At 37.2% G+C, this 12705-nt stretch overlaps 2 protein-coding genes across 2 annotated transcripts in view; one reads left to right on the top strand and one right to left on the bottom strand.

Moving 5' to 3' along the window:
- Nucleotides 1-5141: 5141 nt before the first annotated feature.
- On the top strand, nt 5142-7786 carry LOC112552935 (odorant receptor 4-like). Its single transcript, XM_025219450.2, has 7 exons — nt 5142-5554; nt 5880-6270; nt 6344-6415; nt 6625-6736; nt 6841-6948; nt 7093-7287; nt 7724-7786. The coding sequence occupies exons 1-7, from the start codon at nt 5194-5196 to the stop codon at nt 7784-7786; spliced, it is 1302 nt and encodes a 433-aa protein (XP_025075235.2). The 5' UTR covers nt 5142-5193.
- A 2387-nt stretch (nt 7787-10173) lies between these two features.
- timeout (circadian regulator timeout) overlaps nt 10174-12705 on the bottom strand; it is a 103325-nt gene continuing 100793 nt past the window's right edge. Inside the window, exons 24-29 of the mRNA XM_089081795.1 lie at nt 12599-12701; nt 11735-12019; nt 11552-11662; nt 11068-11235; nt 10798-10887; nt 10174-10713 (exon numbers count right to left, since the gene is read on the bottom strand). Of these exons, the coding sequence (XP_088937921.1) occupies nt 10493-10713; nt 10798-10887; nt 11068-11235; nt 11552-11662; nt 11735-12019; nt 12599-12701 (978 nt within the window). The 3' untranslated portion in view covers nt 10174-10492. The remainder of the gene's footprint in view (nt 10714-10797; nt 10888-11067; nt 11236-11551; nt 11663-11734; nt 12020-12598; nt 12702-12705) is intronic.

The following is a 12705-nucleotide window of genomic DNA, read 5'->3' as shown; positions in this document are numbered from 1 at the left end:
TGGTTATTCAAAGTATAAAATCAGTTATCATTATTTAATCTTTTGTTACACTCAATACATACAATACTGTCAACGATCTCCACGATGACAGCTGTTCACGAAATTAGCGCAGCGAGAGATCAATCGGCAATGCTGAAAAGAGACAATATGAACTTTGAGAGATGCTGGTAATCGATTTTACATGTTTTTTTTAAAAGTGGAATTTATATTAATATTAAAAGCACTTACATTGTGTATAAAACTCTCTAAAAATGCTAATTAAATCTTTAAGAAATGCTAAATGCCAAATGTGCTTACAAAATTTAATTAAAATTTTTAATTTAATTAAAAATTGCCTTGTGTATGTATATAATTCGCTAAAAGTTACAATATTTAATTAGAATTTATATGTATGCGACACGACTGGTATTACAATAATCATATGCATGGAAGACTGGCGAAGCTAGCTTCTGCCACTCCTGCTTTGCTGCTACAAAAATATCCTCTATGTCGACTTTACCAGCTTCCTATCTTTTACTAACTATGGTTTATCTGCACTCGATGTGTATGCAACGTGTATTCGACCGATCATTACCAGCAGAATGATAATACAGTCGGCGTAAGACATCCTTCATTATCACTATTAAACAATAACAAAGTTATCAAATTAAATACCACCAAGTACCGATATTGGATATTCGAAATACTTTTACGTGTGTGTGGCATGATAAAATTTGATATATATTAAAAGTGGAAAAATGGTAGTTTCATATTTTAAGAAATCCAAGAATTGAAAATTATTGAAATTCCAATATCAATTATATTAAACATCTGTTATGTCATATGGAGCATTTATTATATTACAGATTGATTAGAAACACTCGATTGATTTAGAAACGATCGATTATTCGAGAAAAAAAAATCCTAAAATAATTTCGAGTCTCTCTCTCTCTCTCGAGGCTAATCTTCGTGCAGAGTGATATCGGCAGTTATTAATTATCATTCATGCCAGAAATGCAGAATAATCGAAGTGGAAAAAGAAGTTTTCCCCGTGATAAGCCTACCGAGTGTTCTCCCCCCTCCCCCCCCGCCCCGTTATATCGTCAGGTGCGTCGGCGCGAATGATACGCGTGGCGTATCGACAATTACGTATCTCTCGTCAGCTCTGACGTATCGCTGCGCCGCGTTGGTGACGACAGAGATGACGTTACCGATGCAACTAACCTACCGTAATCGAAAACATAATGGTGCATCAAACATAACCGGAGACTGGTAAATCTTTGGAACGGGGGAGCACGACGGGCGAGTTGGTCGAGCCGTCCGTGCGAGCGCGACTCCCGAGGTCGTCGCACGTCTGAGATTTTACCGCGCCGTCATCTTACTCGCTCGTATAGTCGCCTGTTACCCGCGAACCTTATCAGCCGGCCGTTTGCGACACATTCGGTCCCGGCAAGCTCACTATGGATTGGCAGTTGGTCGTTTATGGTAAATAGGCTGAACCGAACGGACACTGAGGGAGATCGCCCGTTTAATATCGCACCATGGATGGGAAAACAAACACTTGATCAAAAAGAAAAAAAAAGAAAGGAAAGAGATTCTTTTATTAATAATGATTATCATTTAACGATATAATAAACGCAAATGTATTGTTGTTACGGACTTGCATTGTGATGATGAAACACGATGCTCGTTATGTTAATAAAGATGCTCTTGTAATTTAATGTGTTTCTAGTTGTACCAGTTGGCGTTAATGTTAACGAGAGTTTTATATAAAATAATGATGTATAAAATTGAAATATTGTATGCGGCTAATGGAATATTACTTTGATTATGATAAATAAGTTAATTACTTTATATAATATTTATTTCTCGTTTTATCATCTTGCTATTTATCCAGTTCCAATCGCATTTATGATGTATCTATTACTACATATAATAAAGACTACGAAATAGCGACTGTGCATATGCGCAAAGTTAGAAGTCAATGCCGCTGTTTATTTTGCAACGAAAACATATTACTTTATCATTGCAATAATCTTATAAATTTATGTCAAAGTCATGATTTATCCGATTCCGCCGATGGCACAATCGCGTCTGGTCGAAGATCAGGATTGTTTCAAATGCAATTGTCAGACAATGCGCATTATCGTTGATATCCTTGTATGAACAATGGACCAAATGTTAATTGTTGTTAATAAAGAGTCATGTATGTTGCTGTTGCAACGGCGAGCAGAGCCGCGGAAGAGGCTGCACCTGTACCAGTCGTGCGCGAAGCGCAAACACACCTGAAACCTTTGACCTTTTCATCGACGCTCGACTCTCCTGCCGGCGACCATCGATCTTCCCCTCGTCCATCCCTTCGAGCCCTTCGTCAAACTGCAATCCTATCACTGCAATCCGTCTAGCACAATCATTGTGCTACACTGAATACGACACGACGAAACTGTTTCTGAAAGCGAGGTCGCGGTCGATGCACTTGATTTTGATTACACGAGGATGAATATACGCCGATCGTGTTTTGCAACTTGCAGCTTTCAAGCTGCTCGTCCAAATACCATACGCCACGATACGGAAAAGAGAAACTCAAATCCCATTAGAGTAGCTGTCGCGATGTACCCTAAAAAAAAAAAACAAAAAAAAATTAAAGATAATTGAACCATTACCATATAATTTATAACACAATTAATTGTAATAAAATCTATAATATTTCGTCATATAAAAATATTTTACGTCTTTACGTAGCAATTTCGAAGATAATAAGATATTTTTAATATAATTTTTATATATATGTTTGATTTTCATATTTTCTGCTCGCTCGTGTATTTTCTAAGTATAATAATAGGGTATAGGGCGTTTAGAAAAGTGCATTACACTTTCACTCGACTGACTTCCAAAAACGATATTCCCTTGCCGGGTGCTAGCGGAACGTTGGTCCAGCCCTGGTGTTTTTCACACGGGGGGCGCTATTTTTGTTTTAATGTGCGATCGCAAATATATGCGATGTGCGCACGTGGTGGCATGTGTGCGCCGTGTGGGTGGCTCGGTCGGAAGCGGAAGCGAGTTTGGCCCGGGTCCTTAATAGCCATCAATCATTGCCAAAATTCGGCAACGCGTCGGACAACACGGGCGGCAGGGTACTATCACCAAAGTAGAGTTCTCCGGGACCAGCGGGGCGCAAGGAGAGCACGGGGACAGGGGAAGGGGCCGAGTGAGACACGGAACCCGTTCGATACTTCCGAAAACTCGGCCCGACCACTCTACGCTCCGCTTGCATTCACACGAGTCCACCAGGGACGGACAGTCCGCTCGAGCGCTGACACGGAGAGAGAGAGAGAGAGTAAGGTAGCCGAGTGTACGGAATAGATGTAACACGTAGAGACTTATCCACTGCACTGTAAAACTACGACAAAGAGATCTGTCTCCCCTTATGCGATTTAAAATTGGAGAACAATTTCCCACGCTAGAACACAATTGCAATCTTTGAAATTCGTCGATCAAAAGAATTTAAGAATTTAATTTTTTTGATATAAACCTCAAACTACAACTTACAAATCAACTATTTTTCTATAAAATATCCGACTTACATCTCCCGAAATTGTATTTCCGTAAAGCGGAAAGCATTTTTTATTACATTTCTCTTAATCTTCGTTACGGAATCGCGTAACGTTGGCGAACTCGCGGATTAAATAACGAAATCTTCGTTTCCCGCGGCCATTCGTCGTACGTCGACGACGGGGGGCTACAAATCGAAAACACGCCGATAACTGCAAAAAGTCCTCGTGGACACGTAAGCGGCAGATTTCAATTAGATTAAGAGCGAAATGCGTTTACGCGATTCCGCCTTTCTCGTCGGATGTGACGGCCGATGCGGATAACGCGATACTGCGAGCGGGAGCGAGCTTCGGTTCGAAGATTAACAGGGGAGTCGCTCGCGCTCATCCCCCGTTCGCAAATACATACGTATAGATATACAGAGGGGAAACGACGATCTTGCTTCCGGATGGTGACCCCCCTCCTCCCTCCCCCCGGGAGAGCGTGTAATTAGATATCGAGTTTCACGCTCCGTCTTACTCGGCGAATCTATATTCGACTTCAAAGCACGCGAACTTCCCGCCGGCCGCGGTCGCCCGGGCCACAGGAAAAGTTTGCGCGGACACTTAATTGGAGAGTGTATCCGATGCACGCTGCAAATGCTATTTGCATTTCAAATGAACCGGTCTAATGACACGACGGCGACATTTATTTGCCTGCATAAATCATGCCGAAGGCCCGGGCCGAGACGGGCGCGTCGACTCCCAGTTACCGAGAACGTCCCCACGATTCCAGGAACTCTAAGTAAGTTGTCCTCCCCCAAGTACCGGGGATCGCTGTGCGAAAATGAAAATTACCCTTTACGCATGCAAATAGCGTGGAAGTGCATTGTTCGCGTACGTAGAAGATTGCTGCGCGAGGAAATCGCAGACGAGAGTTCGATTCGCGCATTAACGTTGGAACGTCTCTGTCTTTACGTTTTAACTTTGAGTACTGGATTAACAATGGAGAATATTTCTCAACAATACGTTCATCGAAAATTTAAATTAACAGCATTGCACGCGTTGTGACGGTGAAATATTTTTTTATATAACGTCGATAATACACACACACACACACACACACACACACACACACACACACACACACACACACACACACACACACACACACACACACACACACACACACATATACACACAGAACATATAGAGGCAGATATAGAGAGAAATTCAAAAATAAAATTTGTAAATGTAGATCTTATCGTCGCACATGATAAATCGGTAAAATTCAGTTCGATTGGAAACGGGAATCCTTATCTTTTGCTTGTCTTTTGATGACACGAGCGTGTTCGAGTCACCGATAAAACCGTGCGCTGCGTCACGAGGTCGTCACGTGAGGTGAACCGGACCGTGTACGTACATACGCGAGTCTCAGGTCGTCTGACGTAACGTACGTAATTGTCCGGTGTACATGTATCCGGGGAATATGCGAAACAAGAGTCGAATTATGTTTCCTCGCGCACTTGCGCGAAACCGTTGTATTTTCTTTTCACGTGAACGAACTGCAGCCTCATGGAATGCATTCTTATGGAAGAGAGTCTTATTCTGATTTTCAGATATATCGTCGCCTAATCTTTCTAATTGTTAATTTCCAATCGTGAAATGTAAGGGCGATATCGTGATGTTTTCAAGAAAAAATGCGACCCCTTTAGAGTATTACATCGAGTACTTACTTATGATACTTGGATACGCCCGTATTTGGCCTACCGAATCGTTTTCGCCACTTGAAATATTGTTTTCAACGGTGGCAACGGCGATTTTCATATCGACCAATTTTCTACTTTTATTTACGGAGATCGTGGCGCTTATGATGAGCAACGATTTGGAATTATTTGCTAATATCGTCGGAGTAATCGGCATGCATTCTGTAGGCTTAATAAAATGGTGTTATTGCATAAGGAAAAATAAGGAGATCGTCGATATTGTGGAGCAGTTAAAAAAATGCCACGTACTTTGCCAACGAATTGATAACAGCGAGAGAGGTACGTCAATTATCTATTGATACAAGTACATATATTTGTGTTGGTATTTTCAATTATAAAATTTTAAAATATCACGAAAAATATCAAATGGTTAGTAGAATTGTATTGTGTAATTTTTGTGTAATTTTGTATTACATCGCATGATTTTTGATTTTTGTTTCAAACTCGGTGAATATTTAACTAATTTTCCACGCTCGATTTCAGGAATACAAATTGTACTCTTACATATTCTTGTCGGTTCCTTTTGCGAATCATTAATGTAATTTAAAACTGTTATTTTTGTATTAACAAAGATCTGTATTATTGACAAAGATCTTTTTATTAGGGTATCGAATATATAGAAATGAAATGGAATACGTGCATAAATATTCCAATTACTTCATACGGTTCTGGGCATTTGCTTGCGTTTATGGTGTTTTACATTGGTGCGCCAATCCATTACTCCTGAGACTTCGGATACCAGACCAGATAAATCCGATTAATTATACATTGAAAGAAAGAAATTTACCATTTGTCGGATGGTATCCGTTAAACACTGATAATATTTATAATTACGTTTGTTTATACTTTATGCAGATAATCGGCGGTATATCTCCCGCGCTTGGAATTGTCTGTTATGACGCTTTTTACATCAGCATGCTAATGAGCATCTGCATGCAATTTCAATATATCAACATCATACTAAAATTGAAATTAAACATAAACGATTTTGATAAGTATGATTATGCTATTATTTTAAAATAAATTTTTTAATCATGAAAATCAAATATATATCTTGGGGATTTGCAGCGTTCCAAGAGCTATATTAAATCTCGAGAGCAAATTAAAGAATTCCGTAGATTGTCATACAGAAATTATGAAGTAAGATCATATTATTAAATCATTATTAAATAATGTAATAAATTGCCTATTATTAAATTTCATCAGATCATCTATAATAATTAATTTCATCATTAATCTTGAGTCAAATTAATGTTAATTTTCAATTAATTTTTAAATTTCGCATGTTATAATTTTGAGATAACCTTTTTTTGGTAATAGCATCATATTTAAGAAATCTGAATTTCTAGATTTCTAAAAATGCTACAAACATTTTCTAGTCCTACAATGTTTGTACAATGCATCGAAACATTATTTGTCCTGTGTTTAGTCTCATTTGAAGCATCAGCGATTAAAATTGCGGTACAAATCACTTTACGTTTCATACATTTAATACGCTGAATATTCTATAATTTTTGCTGGTATTTGAATAATTAAACAACAAAGTTTTTTTTGCATCTCGACAGATTGATATAGAATCTATTTTGAAATTATGGGCTCTGTTTGAATACTTTTTGTGCGCTGCGTTACAATTATTCTTCTTCTGTTTCTTCGCCACTCAAGTACAATATTTGGTTAGTATAATATTAAAATATTACAAATATTTTTCTATTGTATTCTTAAAAACTTTCAAGTTAAGTGATATAATGTATTATAAGCGATACCAACCCAGAACTATAAAAATAGAATTATTAATTTTAACTTTTAAATCATTTCAGGGCTTGCAAATTGCGCATTCAATATATTGTTGCGACTGGGAACTGATAATTTTTGACAAACAAGAACAATTGGAATTGAAATTAAAACATCGTAATATTAATCGATTAGTGCAAACTATTACGGTGCGAGCACAGAGGCCTATTGTTTTAACTGGTGGTCCATTTTACATTCTTTCATTGGAAACTTTCAGAGTCGTAAGTAACGTTACGCGTAACATCTTTCATATATTTATCTAATGTATCTATCTAATATATTTATATAATTTCATATATTTATCATTTCACTTTATTTCTAGAAACCTATATCTAATTTTAGAATATGTATATCATCTTTAATATCATCATGTATATCATCTTTAACTTGGCAATCGTTTTCTCTTTGCATTGAGTATTAGAAAGAATGTTTTATTATTAATGGACATTGTCAAATATTTGTGTTAAATTATTTAATATTTGATATATAAAAACTTATTTATATTTTTACATAAAACATTTATAGAAAAATATAAAAATTAAATATAAATATCAATCATGAGAATTACGATTATGATCCACGATTATAATCTATTCATATAATAGAAAATATACTGCATACATATTTCGCTTTTAACTTACAAAATTTATATTACAGATAATTAGTATGGCAATGTCAATTTCTGTAATGTTGCGTACAATCTCTGATACAGGCGAGTGAATTAAAATTATTTAATCACATATATATCTTTATCTTTATTATCTTTATTATCTTTGTCTTTATTACATCTTTATTACATCTTTATTACATCTTGTAAGAGTTTATAAACATTATAGCTATAATTCAATGCTGAAATTGAAATAATGTGTATGGAATATTGATTAAATATAATGCATTTTACATAATTCTCTACATATTATCAAATCAAAAAATATTTTGTTACATTTAAAACAGAAATTTTTTGTATACAAATAATTCTTTTTTATCTCAAATATTTAAACATCATGTAAAGTATACTAGTTTATATTGAATATTGTGTATTAATATCATATGAGATTAGTAATTGTAATAGAAACTTATTTATACTCATGCTTTCCTAGTGTAACAGCGACACACAACCAACAGATGACTCGCGTAATTAATGTAAATTGCCCGAATTGAGTATTATAAATTATTCTACTTGATTTAGGATTATACGAAAGAAATTAATTTTAGTAATTTAATTACTTAGATACTTAAAGAAAGAAATTAGATAATAAAGTATATTCGCGTTAAATCGATCTTTATTATACGTCAAATTCCTAAAAGTTTGCTCCTAAAAGTCGCTTCTCGTTTTCAACGCATCGAGCTTCGACAGAGGTATGAAATGTGTGGGAGGGGGGGGGGGGAGAGAGAGAGAGAGAGAGAGAGACGACCGGTGGGAGGGATTGCCGGTAGAGAGTGGGGACAAAGAGAGAGGATGCCTTCCACCTACAACCGTATAAGAAGCCCGCGCTTCTATCAGGAGGCCATGAGTAACGCGTTGGTTGCGATCTACTAACTCTTCCGCATGCTATCTTATCACAGCAGTTACGTGTCCCGATTAGGCAGCTTAACCTTGGATTCCGCGAGTGGACTCGCCGCGGTGACTTACCTCCTGCTGCGTCGTGCACTCCTAGCATACGAAAGTTGAGATTAGAATGCACGTGGTCACCCTTCTGGAATCTGGTCGTTCTATAACGACGAAGATGACGACGGTACGACGATCGGACGTCTCTAGTTACTATCGTAAACACGTCCCTCTCGAACAAAAATGAGGGTAGTTATCCATAGCTAGACATTATATTTTATTCACTTCATTCTTCAATTTTCCGAGAGATCAATATTTATATTAAGATATTTCATATCATCTTATAATAATATAAGTTATAGGATTAATAAAAATACGAAAAGAGAAATGCAGTAGTATATTTACGTATATATCAAATAAGAAAAATAAAAGAATAACACGATAGGTGATAAAATAAAAAAAATGTAACAAATCAATATTACAGTATTGCCAGATAAAACAAAATATAAGATAAGATAAAATAATATATAAGAATATAAGAATCAAAAATGAAGAAAAATAAAAAAATGGAAATAATCATTTTTCTTTCAATTTATCGAGGATATATGTACAACCTGAAGCTCTAAATAAAATAATAAGATGATAAATAATAAAATAGTTTTTAAAAAATATAAAAATATACTAAGGATAGTAAGAAGAAATAAGATAAATTAATAAAGTAAAATAAGAATTGGAAATAGAGAGAAAGAAAAGCAAAAATAACTTCTCTGACGTCTTCTATCATCGAAGGGTATCTGATTAATTATGCATGTAAATTTATCCAGGGCTCTTTTGTGTATTGTCGTCATAGGTAGCAATGTATTCGTGACTAGATTCGCAGCTAGGTTTTTCACGATTCTTGGCCCGGCATGATCCCCTGGTCGTATATCCGCGAGTCGCGAAGTCCTTGCGACGATATTACGCGTCGTTCCGCGTGGGTCCGCGGTCCGTCGCATCGTCGTTAGCCGTCGAAGGTGAGCATCGAAAAAGGTGAGAGCTGGTCTTTCGTCGCGCGATTACGTCTCGATGCACACGTACGTATCGTTAACACTCGCCAAGACTCCTCACCTGCCCATCAAAAGACGTAAAGTCAGCCGCATTGACCAACCGCCGAACCGGGGAGTACGTGATCGAGGAGGTTGATGGCGCGCGACGCGGGACTGCGATCCCCGGCGCGGAAGTGCCCGGGCGATCAGAGTCACGTGATCAGAGTCAATGACCCGGAGTGGGTCGAAGTGGCGGTGACGCCGAAGACGCATTTACCAGCCGGCACCACCGCGCTCGCATGTTCTCTTCGTCGTACTTGGCGAAATGTGGACGCCTTTCGGGAATGTTTTTCTTGGCATCCTGAAATGTATCCCTGATGCCACCGATTGTCCGCGTAAGGGCGTATTGTCACGACGGGAAATATGTGGGACGAAGCTTACAACTGTGTGTTGCGCTTCAGTATGTGCGCTCGCGGATAAAGCCAGTGCCTGCAAAAGTCCTCCGAATGTCTTGCCAACTGAAGCTAACAATGTTAAAGCGATCACATTTTATTTTCAGAATTGTGTTACAGATACGTTTGTTTTTTTAAGATAAATATTGTTAATGTTATGTTATCAAAACTAAAATTTTCAAATTTCATTTTGATCTTTTCATAACAATAATTCTCAATGTGAGCACTGCATGTTGATTACAGAAGAATAATCGATAAAATATATTTTAATTTGACTTCTTTTTAGTTATCAGTTTCAGAAAAATATGTTTCAGTAAAAAACAAAAATATATTATGATTGATTATAACATTACGAATGCTTAAGAATATTTGAAATAAAAAATGTGTAACCGCGTTTCTCTTAATCTTCTTCATCGCTGATTATTACGTGAGACGTAGGCCGCTTAGACCGCTCGTTGTGTAATGATTCTTCATCGTCGCTAATTATTACACGACTACCATTTGCTTCGGTATCAGTCCTTAGTGGCTCTACCTCTTCGTCGCTATCTAGTAGCCGACGTTTTTTAGAGGAGGGTTTATCTGTATCGGATAATGAGTCGGATCTATTTCTCTTTGTGTCATCTGTAAATTATACGGAAATTTATGGTTAACATGTGACCAGTAAAAAGGATCAATCGATTTTTATTTTTTATCAACACACGTTACCATTTTTATCAATATCCCTTTCAATATCCATTTCCGATTCGGAGGAATCGTCGAGCATTCTTACTCGGTTTCTCGCTTGGCCTACGTTTTCTAAAATTTTTACATTATTATGAATGCTATCATTAACGTTTAAAAATTTAATCCGATAAATTTACTTGTCGGTAACTTGCACTAAAGGAACAACAGTTTACTGGTTCGAGTAACAGAGGGCGAGAAAATCCTGTGTTTCTCGTTTCTTGAATATGAGTAAATTAATTGATAGCGACATACCCTTATTCGTTTTTTCTGTGACTTTCGTTTCATCATTTTTTTCTACAACTTCTGCTTCATCGCTTTCTTCATCTGATAACAATAACGTTTTGGATTTCTGTGGTGACTGAATATTAGTACGTAATTCCGATTGTTTGGAAGTCGACGGTTCCGATTCCAAAAATGACTCTAGAAATGAATATATATATAAAATTTCTATATAACACATGAGAGTAAGAAATTATTAGCATATATTGTAATATATGCTATAACAAATTATAATTTAAAAAGATTTTCGGAATTGATAAGTAGTATCTAAGGAAGTAAATTTCAATTTCAATGATAAACTATTTTCGCATTTTTCGGCAGTTTGAAAAATATTTCATAATAACAAATAGGAAATAAAATTTCCTAAGCAAGCAACGTAATCCTTTTTGGTGATACATATTCTCTTTCAATAAAGTTACTTGATAAATAAAAAAAAGTAGAAAAAAATTCCACGAACCTTTCGGCGCGAAGAATTTTTTAACATTCTCGAATACGTCGACGTCGTCTTCACTGTCGTTTGCTTTTTCATCAGTATCAGAATCAGAATTAGATGGTTCTAGTTGCGTTTCTATAAAAGATGATATAAATGATTGTCATTTGAACATTTTACCTTACTGAATAATGTAATTAATTCACTTACCCGCGACGACGAATTTGCCGGCTAAAGCATCTTCGATGAGTTTGTAGCGTTTTTGTATCGTGATTGTAAGCATATTCGCCGGGATACGCCAATAAGATTCTTGGGCATCAGCTGGTGGCACAAATCCCAGGGCGCGAAGCAGCTTTTGAAAACTCGGTGAATCCATCGCGGCTGACGAGTAATCTGTCAACGGCACCAAGGGTATGCCCTCGGAGCTCTCCTCGTCACGATCATCCAGAACATCTTGCAGGGATTCCTTGATCCATTCCAACGCTTCTCTCATATCTGATTTAAACGCAAGATTTTTTTCCCAAGAGATTTCCCATATTAGTTCTCTTTCCACTAATGAGTCAGTTTTGTCAGGCGATTACGATTAATTACGCGTTATTTTTCAATTCTTTAACGGCGATCCAATTATATTTTATAAGAGACAATTACAGAATAAAAAAAAAATATCTTCGTAATTCTTTCGGACTTTATAAAATATTGTAAGTCTATTATCTGCGCAATTTTCAGCACGAGTGGATTCGCATGACTGGATTAGATTGACAAATTTCTTCTAAAAACAGTTTCTTTTTTATAAGGACCCGGGAAGGACCCGCAACGTGACATACTCCAAACAGTGACTCGAGAAGCCGTTTTTCCGACAAGTCATCTCTCTCTTTTTTTTCTCCGCGTAATGGTTTCTGCAAATCATCGCCGCCCTCCCTTTTCTCCGGCGAGGAGAACATTTATCCTGCGTGAAGGAAACCGAGGGATACGTTGCACGCGCCATTCTCGCGACAAGTACACTTTCATTAATCACAAAAACGCGGAAAGGCACGTCGGAAGGGAGAAAGAGCCGAGAGGGCAGCGACTACTTACCCCTGTCGATGACGTCCTTCACGAGACCGAATAATTGTGCATCCGTGTAAACGATCGTCGTCGGTAGCTTTCGTCTGTTTCGTTGTTTCTTTTTCGTCGGCGCCTCG

The sequence above is a fragment of the Pogonomyrmex barbatus genome, unplaced genomic scaffold, assembly GCF_055798465.1.
Source record: "Pogonomyrmex barbatus isolate J1 unplaced genomic scaffold, ASM5579846v1 scaffold5, whole genome shotgun sequence".
NCBI lineage: Eukaryota > Metazoa > Arthropoda > Insecta > Hymenoptera > Formicidae > Pogonomyrmex > Pogonomyrmex barbatus.
The sequence above is the reverse complement of the archived record's forward strand: the minus strand, read 5'-3'. Positions and strand labels throughout refer to the sequence as shown.

Excerpts from the sequence above, each read along its gene's own strand:
- LOC112552935 (XM_025219450.2), top strand. The coding sequence starts at position 5,194 with ATGTTTTCAAGAAAAAATGCGACCCCTTTAGAGTATTACATCGAGTAC. Across the intron at positions 6,737-6,840 it reads CATCAGCGATTAAAATTGCG|ATTGATATAGAATCTATTTT; the intron begins GTACAAATCACT and ends GCATCTCGACAG. Across the intron at positions 6,949-7,092 it reads CCACTCAAGTACAATATTTG|GGCTTGCAAATTGCGCATTC; the intron begins GTTAGTATAATA and ends AAATCATTTCAG.